At 38.5% G+C, this 9497-nt stretch overlaps 1 protein-coding gene across 6 annotated transcripts in view; it reads right to left on the bottom strand.

Annotated features, from left to right (window-relative positions):
* Positions 1–1858: 1858 nt before the first annotated feature.
* The window catches only part of nt5dc1.S (5'-nucleotidase domain-containing protein 1-like), a 150526-nt gene continuing 142887 nt past the window's right edge, over positions 1859–9497 (bottom strand). For 4 of the 6 annotated variants that reach the window (XM_018265387.2, XM_041564592.1, XM_041564589.1 and 1 more), the window contains exons 12-13: positions 8399–8588; positions 1859–2074 (exon numbers count right to left, since the gene is read on the bottom strand). In XM_018265387.2, the coding sequence (XP_018120876.2) occupies positions 1974–2074; positions 8399–8588 (291 nt within the window). In that variant the 3' untranslated portion in view covers positions 1859–1973. The remainder of the gene's footprint in view (positions 2075–8398; positions 8589–9497) is intronic. The other 2 variants (XM_041564593.1, XM_041564594.1) reach the window with 2 other exon arrangements.

The raw sequence follows: 9497 nt of genomic DNA, 5'->3' as shown, positions 1-9497 counted from the left end.
ATGTTATCATAAAAGCATTATAGATAATACCACAGAATTACAGGATGGAATGCTTCAGATGCACAATAATCACAAAATATGATGATTTAAAACAGGATTATATAATTGCTGCCCACATATGGCTGTGGAGAACTGGAGGAGCCATTCACATAGTACAACATGCTCTCTGTAGTTTAAAATATGTGTATTTATATTTGGTACTTCAAAGAATGATCAAAAAAGATCCAAAACGTTTTGTTTTTTTTCATATATGATTTTGACTTGCAGTAACGCTAACCTCTCAATTGCTAATTCTGAGAGTTGGGCTGAGCCAAATGGTATAGAGGATATATAGGCTTATGGTAAAAATAAGAAAAGGCTGATGGGAGTTGTCCCACACTGGGAGCCATTGGGAGATACTGTGGAATTCTGGCAGGCCTGTCTGACCCAGCTTGTTCCTAATACACAGTCCACATATAGTGACATATAATGAGAGTTTTCTTTTTATCAGTTTGAGTTGTAGAGGCAATCGTATCTCACCAGAATATTGCTGCTACACAACTGAACTTTCTTTTTTTGACTTATGCCTCTTTTCTGTATACAAAAATCCCATGTTTAATAATATAGAATAAAAGCGTTGCAAAGCTTAGTTTGCTGTGACTTGAGGAGCCTACCTTCCATCTCCCCTGCTCATCTAAACAGTCATTAAGATTGGTTTGTTGTCCCTCTATCCATAACAGTTGGGGGTAAAGTGTTCTCTGCAGCTGTACAAAGCACAGCTACATTTGCAAGAGACAAATCCATGCTTATCTGCTTGGTTCCAACTCTCCCCAATTGAATGAGAACATCATGCATTTCCTAAGTAAAGATGGGTAGTGTTGAATTACACGGTGAACAGGGTTGGAACTAGGGGAAGGCAGAAGAGCCATCTGCCTAGCCCGCAACAATAGGGGGGGGGGGAGGGGGTGCTGGGCAAGTACTTATTAAAGGGTATTCTGCCACCCCCTAGTCCAGGCTGTCGTGCTCTCTCTGCTGCTCTACCCTCTCTCCCTCTGTCCCTCTTCCCTCCATTGCTCATCCCCCTACCTCCCTCTTTTACAGTGAATGTGCACATGCGGGGGGTTTTGCATGGCGGCTGGCTGGGTTGCCTAGGGCGCCTGGTTGGCTTGGCCTGGCTCTGATGGTGAAGGATAGATGCGCCTAAATCACACCAACAAAAATTTTGGAAACTCAACACCATCAGCAGAAGATATTCTGTAACTATACTATCTACAGTAAAATTGGGTAACACTTCCCCCTTCAAAGGGGGGCAATTGAAGACCAATTGCAATGTTGCCTAGAACTGTCCATTCTATAACATAACAAATATAAACTTAAAGGTGAACCACACCTTTAATAGGCTCTATTGCAGACCATTGCATGGAGGCCTATCATTGCACCTAGCATATGATCGTGTCTAGCATCACATTCATAGAGTTGGCAGACTGTTTCACATTTGCTACTTTTCTGCTGAATGATACAAAACCATTAGAAAACATCCACATTTGTAATACCATACTAAGTACCTAACAATACTCTTAATTACAGAAATACTGATTCACCAGTAGGCTCAGCTAGCTTTGAAAAGTATATGTAAACTACCTTTCTGTTTTACAGAAATAAAAAAAAAGAAGGTTAACACCTATTACGGTTGATCATGTTACAACAAAACTTGGAGGAAAAATTAAGCAGCAGTCCCTTCCAGGGCCGGATTTACATAGTGGGCGCCCCTAGGCCACTGCCATTCGTCGCCCCTGTCCCCTCCCCTTTATTCATGCAAATTTTCATCATCTGGACTGGAGCAATGGGGATTGGTGCACAGGAAATTTAAAAAACGATTGTATCTCCAGTGCATCCCCAGTATTTTTGAACCAATGTGGGTGTGGTTGGGAAGCAATCCTGCCTCCCTAGGCCCGGGCCTAGGTGGCCTTTCCACAAAACCGAGCCTGGTCCCTTCATTTTTCTTGTATCAGGGCTTGTGGCAGGTAGGGATAGTAGCCTTCAGTCTCTAAGTTGTCAGCGGAGAAACGGCTGAACTTGTAATCAAGAGGCAGATCTGAAACAAAGACATCAAATTCAGATTTATATACATTCCATTCCCACAAGGAATAGGTCATAACAAAAATGCAGATGAATATACTGTATATTTTATATGACTTGTAATGCTGTATATAATCAGTAGCTATTCTGAAACAAGGCCAGTAAGGAGCTATAAAGAGGGTCCATTACACCCCATAAAAAGTAAAAACTGTAAATCAGAGCAAGTGGGGGTTGGTGCTGGTATATGGCAAATACACAAAGTAAGCAGTCCCTGGGTCATTTGTACTAAGCACCAGAATGGTACTTAATAACTACAAACTTTAAATTCCCAAAATGTACATTAATAAGGAATGGACTATGGAAACAGCAAAAGCTGGCTGTCTGGAATTCGAGTGGCATACTATAGAGTCCTGCAGTGAATCTGCGGATACCGCAAAAAAAGTGGGTTTTGCGGGTTGGCATTTAGTTTGCTGGTATGGATGCGGGTCTGCGGGTTGTGGGTCGGGTTTCAGGTGTTATCTGCCAATCTGTCAGATCTTATTTCTCATTTACGCACAGCCACTAAAAGGGACACAAATGTTGCACGTATTGACCCATTCATTAAAGGAGAGGGGAAAGAAGGACCCCCCCATTGATTATAATCACTTACCTGACTTACCTGGTATAGTGATCTTGTTAGCAAAAAACAGCACCGGCACGGAGTTCTTTTCAGGAACACCACAGAGCAATCATCTTCCTTCACATGGGTGCGCATGTGCAGCAAGAAAAGAAAGAACAAGAAGGAAAAGGATTGTTTTGTGGTGCTCACACAGAAGTACCCAGGACCGGATCTGATAACAGGAATACTGGCCAAGGGTATCAGGTAAGTGATTATAACCACTGTAAGGTGGGGGGTGCCTGACTTTTGGCAAAATGTCTAGCTCCATGTCAGATTTCAAAATTGAATATAAAAAAATCTGTTTGCTCTTTTGAGAAATGGATTTCAGTGCAGAATTCTGCTGGAGTAGCACTATTAACTGATGCGTTTTGAAAAAAACATGTTTTCCGATGACAGGATCCCTTTAAGGAAGGAAGGCAACAACTGTTGTGCATGCTAGTTATAGTGCATTTCTCTCTGAAAATCTGAGTAAAATGGGTCCTTCCAGACATTGGGGCAAATTCACTAAGTTCCAAAGTTGCGCCAGAGACAGCTTCCCCGCACTTCGCCAGGCGTAGTTTCGTCAACGCTACGCAAATTCACTAAAATGCGAAGTTGCGCTTAGGGAGCGAAGTTGCGCTTTCGTTACTTCATCAGGGTTTCGCTAGCGATGCCTAATTTGCATACAGCGCGAAGTTAAAATATAATGGACGTATATGCTGCAGCAACTACATTACATTACACAAGCCCAGGAAACCTTTAAAGGATAAAATAAAGGTGTTCTATTGCCCTACACATGTGCCCACTGTATAGTTGAGTTGCCATATGTTAGGAAATGTAGGGAGGAAGGAGGATACCCCCAAAAAAAATTTACGCTATTTATCACACTTAAAAAAGACGACAGCGTTTTTTGGGACTTAGAAACAATTCCAACTATTTTTGGACAAACTCCTATCTATTGTATTGAACTTCGCCTGGTCTGACCTGGCGAAGTAAATTCTGGCGCAATAGGTAACGTTCAGTAAAATGCGCAAGTTAGTGAATTAGCGTAGTTACGTCCCTTCGCCATAGCGCAACTTTGCCTGGCATAAGGGTTGCGAAGTAGCGCTAGAGAAGGTCCACTCTTTACGTCAGCACCCATTAGTAAATCGGCGAGATAATGAAATGACGTCATGCTGGTGAATTTGCACTAGTGTTAGCCGCTTCGCGCTTTAGTGAATTTGCCCCATTGTTCAGAAGAACAAAGTACAGATATGGCATCCATTATCTGGAAACCCATTATCCAGCAAACTCTGAATTACGGAAAGGCCATCTCCCATAGACTCCATTATAATCAAATAATCTAAATTTTTAAAATTATTTCCTTTTTCTCTGTAATAATAAAACAGTACCTTGTACTTGATCCAACCCAAGATGGGTTGGGTTGGCTTTTTCCTAAAGCAGGGAGAGAGTGCTCATTTCCACATGGGACAACACAAGAAAAAAGTCTCCTGTAAAGATATCCCTTCTGGAACATGTATTCCACTAGAAAATGTAATTAAATGAGAAGGAAAGGCAATTTTACTTTGGGGTGCCAAAAGTTAGACACCCCAAAGTGATTGTACCTACTTACGAAATAGTTGGCTGTTACCATAAAGTTCAGCTTTTCACTCTACTGAGCATGCGCAGAAGAAAGAAAGAGAAGAAAGAAAAAGCAGAAAGAGGAGAGCTCCATGGCGCTCGCTGGAATAACCCCGGGCTGGTGCAGTTTAATGCTGATAGGAGCATTTAAAAACTTTGGAGGAACAAAAGGATAAAAGAGAACAAAATCGAAAGAATAATAAATACAATTTAACAAAACAGGAATACCAGGCGATGGAATCTCTCAAAGAAAATCGAGACATAGTGGTTAGAAATTCAGATAAGGGAGGAGCAATAGTCATTTTAGATAGGGATTATTATGAACAGGATATTACATTACAATTAACAGATCAGATTAATTATACAAAGTTGGACAATGATCCGACGTCCTGTTTTCAAAATAAACTTAGGAGACTATTAGAATATGGTAAATTTGAGAATATCCTGAGTGAGAATGAGATGGAGTATATATGGCGCCAGTTTCCGAAAATACCCGTCTTTCATACCTTCCCCAAAGTTCACAAGAGTCTTGAACAACCTAAGGGACGCCCTATAATTGCTGGGATAGGCTCTCTAAATGAAGGGTTAAGTGAATACATAGACAAAATGATCCAACCGATGGTAGTACAACTGCCCTCCTTTTTACGAGATAGTGGAGATGCTATTAACAAATTAACAAACATTGAGTGGAAACAAGGATATATGTGGGTGACGATGGATGTCACGGCCCTATATTCCTCTATTAGGCATAGTGATGGGATTTTCGCGTTACAATATTGGTTGAAAGAAAAAGGTCTTTATACAGATGAACAAAATGAATTTATAATAGAAGCAGTTGAGTATCTGTAGACGCACAATTACTTTATGTTTAACAACTAATTTTATTTACAGCGGTGTGGGACAGCAATGGGGGCGCGGTTCGCGCCCTCATACGCCAATTTATTTATGGGCTGGTTCGAAAAACATCATATTTTTTGTGAACAATCTATATATAGTGCCAATATAAAGGGTTATTACCGCTATATTGATGATTTAATAATAATTTGGGAAGGTACGGAACTAGAGTTGAAACAATTTATTGATTACTGTAATAACAATGACAAAAACATATGCTTTACGTATAATTATGATAAGAATACAATAGAGTATTTAGATATACAATTTATCACTAAAGGCACTCAGATAGATACTGACATATACAGAAAATCTATTAGTAGAAACTCTTTGCTGAGACGTGAAAGCAATCACCCTGGACCTCTCTTGGAAGGCATCCCAGTTGGCCAGTTTATACGTCTTAGACGTAACTGCTCCACATGGGCTTCCTTCCACGACAGGTCCATGGAATTGTGGGATAGATTGATATCTAGGGGCTACAGTACAGAATGCATTAAGAAAGCCTATGAAACAGCAGTACTCAGTAATAGATCAGAGCTTTTGAAAAATAAAAAAGGTGGATATAAAAATGAGAGGAAGGCATTTGATAAGAGCAGAATGAAATTTATCACTACATATAGTATGGAAGCGAGGAAAATTCAGAATATAATTTTAAAACATTGGGGGATTCTAAGATCAGACCCTATTCTGACATCACTCGATTTAAAGAAACCTCAATTTATTTATAGAAGAGCAAGTAATTTACGAGATATAGTATCCCCGAGTATGCTACCTAATAAAAAGGATAAAACAAAGTGGTTGAATGCTGTTGGAACATACAGATGTGGTGCGAACATCTGCAAATGCTGTAGATTTATAAATGTGTCCAAGGAAATTCAGAGCAGTAAAACTAAAAAAATATACAATTGTAGAACGTATGTAAACTGCAGGACATCAAATGTTATATATCTAGCAACATGCCGCTGTGGTAAACAATACGTTGGTAAGACTAAGAGATGGCTGAAGGATAGAGTACTTGAACATCTAGCATGCATAGGCTAGACATATCCTCCGCTATAGCGGAACATGTGATACAAGAACATGAAGCTAATGAATACTCTGTATCTTTCCAGGCAATTGAAGCAGTTAAACTGGGAAAGAGAAAAGGCGATATAGATACATTGTTGTCTAAGAAGGAAGTCAAATGGATGACCCTATTGGATACAGTTACACCATTTGGGCTGAACAGAGAGTGTGAGATAAAAGCCTTTATTGGATAGATTGTTATTAATTATTCTGAAATTCGTCTGTTAATATTATTTATTAATTCTATTTTATATAATTTAGAAATTTAAAAATTGAACAGAGCGATATCAATCACTCCAATAAATGTTTTTAGTAAATAATAATCCAGTATAAACTAAATTTGGCCTTTTAAAAAATTCCTTATCTATTCTATTATACTGTTCTAACAAGAAGGTGGAAGTTAAGTAAGTAATAAACAAAAATAAACGAAATCTTTTTTAAAGAAAGTTTACGATAAATATAGTGATACATTAATTAGATTTCTTGATACTATAAGGGTGTGTATTTTTAATATCATTAGAAATATAAAGTCATATATAAATGAATGAAAATGCACTTTCCTTTCTCCCCCCCCCCACCCTCTTACTTTTTCACCAACAAAAGTACATCACTTTATCACTTAGGCACTTTTAAACTAAATTATTATGGATAATAAATTGAACACAAAGGGGTAACTTTTTTCAAAAATTAACTATTATTCATTAATTATAAATTATTAATTCAACATTCTTATTCACATATATGAGAATATGGTATAAAGTAATTGATGTATAAAATATATGTATTAACCAGGAATTCCTTTGAAATAATTGATTGCTACTATGACACAGAGATTTATATGTTCTAGTTTATTTTATATTTTATATTTTATGTATAATTTCAAACACTTGTATATTGCTTTGTGAGAATGTTCTTCCCCTTTGATTCACTAATGATATGCATATGTGTCACTATTTAAGCGCCTATACAGGCATGCACTAATCACTCTGATGAAGTGTCAGGTTTACTGACACGAAACGCGTTAGATGTAACCCCCCTCTACAATTTTAATGCGCTTAATAAAGCCGAAAATCTGATATTCAAACGCCAGACTCCGTTGTTGCTTTGAATGGCGCTCCGCAGCGATACCACTAAAGTGTGAGTGAAGCCGGCTGGAAGGAGCCGATGTATCACGAGAGCTGCGGCTGAGCAGGAGCCGGCGTGTCACGGGTGAGCTGCGCCATTAGCCGCATCGTCTATTCGTTTGTTGCTGATAGGAGCACAGGCCTGGAGTGTCAGGTAAGTAAATACAAACTTTTGGCACCCCATATATGACATGCCTTTCCTTCTCTTTTTAAATAAAAAATAACTACCATACTTGCTTTTTAAAAGCCAGCCATGGCAAAAAGCCCGTATTTTTGGTGCCCTATGTTATATGTGGTCTTTACTGTACCTACACAAATACACTAGGCACAGCAGCCCCTTCATTTTTTTGTAGACATAGTTGGCATCAAAATACAGCCTAGTGGGTATCACCACTTTCTTCCTATTCTTTAAATTAAAAAACACACATTTTACTAATATCTGCTCTCTCATCTCTACCTTTCCCTTGTTCCGGCACTGCACTTTTCATCTCCTTCACATGTCTTGCTTTCTTTTCCCTTTTTTTTCTTAAATTCTGCATACTAACTAGAATTCCTGAAAATAACTGAGCCACTTATTTGTTAAACTTTATTTATGTAGTGCAACACATTCATCACACGTTCATCATTCTCACCAGTCCCTATCACTTTCACATAATACACTACGTATATGATCATAAGGAGTCAATTAAGCTACCTCTAGGTTTTTGGAGTTTGCAAGGAACCCAGACAGTAAAAACATACAAACTCCTTGCAGACAGTGCTCAGGCCAGAATTAAACTCATAACCCTAGCACTGCATGGCAAACGCTAACCACAGAGCTACTTGAGAACCTCCTGTCAATGTTGCCAGTCACTGAGTGGCTCAGCCATGAGTGTGCCAAATAACTTTTTTGTGCAGGGAAACAGAAAAGAGTTAAATGGAAGACAGTGTGCTTATGAGACAGCCTGCTTACTAAATAATGACAAATACCATCAACAGAAATGGTGCATAGTGCTCTTACCTACTATTGATGCTATACTTGGGATTGCAATGGTACTGTAGTTTCTGATGCTTGTGCAGCACCAGGTGAGAGAAGATACATCCTGCAGGCCATGTATGCCCGACATGTTGTCCGCAAAATATGATCCCCATGTTTTTGATATTGTGTACTGATTCTGTGTTTCCAGATTTAAAAAAAAAACAACACACAACTTGGTAGAATTATTAGATTCCGCAAGTATACATAGAAATGCATAAATTATTCTCACATATTAATTGAGGGGCCTGTATGTGCACCTTGTAGCTGATGGGCCAAGAATGCTATGCACTGCTTTTAGTACACGCACAAATGCTAAATGAATGGTGTCCTAAGGGGGAAAACTAGCAATGAACCTCCAAGTCTAGTAATTTTACAAACATGGGAAAGTAGAAACTTTTACCAGTGCTATTCAGTACAGGTATGGGATCCGGTATCCAAAAACCCATTATACAGAAAGTTTTGAATTACGTAAAAGGCTGTCACCCATAGACTCCATTGTATCCAAATAATTAAAAAAAATTTAAAACAGCGATCTGACCATTATTTCATATTTTGCTTTAAAACTATAAGGATGATTTACCAAGTATTGAGTTTTCCCCATTACCCTTTCAGTCAGACTCAGGGAACATGTGTGTTTCTGAATGTGTGCAAAAGAAACATGCATGTTTGAAACAACTTTAATTAAATCAAAAAAATAAATAAATCTGTTTAGGAAGCCCGTAAACCCGTAGCAATTAAAAAGTTTAAAGATCTTATATGGAATCAAGAAACGTTTCTTTCCTGAAAAAAAATATGTTTCTTCTTTGTAAGAATAGTAAAAAAAACATGATTACTTTTCAAATTGCACAGGGAATTCTCCAGCAGTTATTTTAGGTACCTGTACATTTGCTGTTTGGAGGAGGAAAGACAAAAAAGTAAACGTTGCAGAAATGGGATCAGTAATAGTGGCCTCAGTATCTATGCATGGCAAGAAGAGCCAGGGTGTAGGATAAAGTATTAGATGCAATGTGATGACCATCAGTCACCCTGAGAAGCTATTTCTTGCATGCTATTTAGTAACATAAAGTAAATAGTTTGTTTG

Source organism: Xenopus laevis, chromosome 5S (assembly GCF_017654675.1).
Source record: "Xenopus laevis strain J_2021 chromosome 5S, Xenopus_laevis_v10.1, whole genome shotgun sequence".
In the NCBI taxonomy this organism is placed as follows: domain Eukaryota; kingdom Metazoa; phylum Chordata; class Amphibia; order Anura; family Pipidae; genus Xenopus; species Xenopus laevis.
This window is presented reverse-complemented; position numbering and strand designations above follow the sequence as displayed.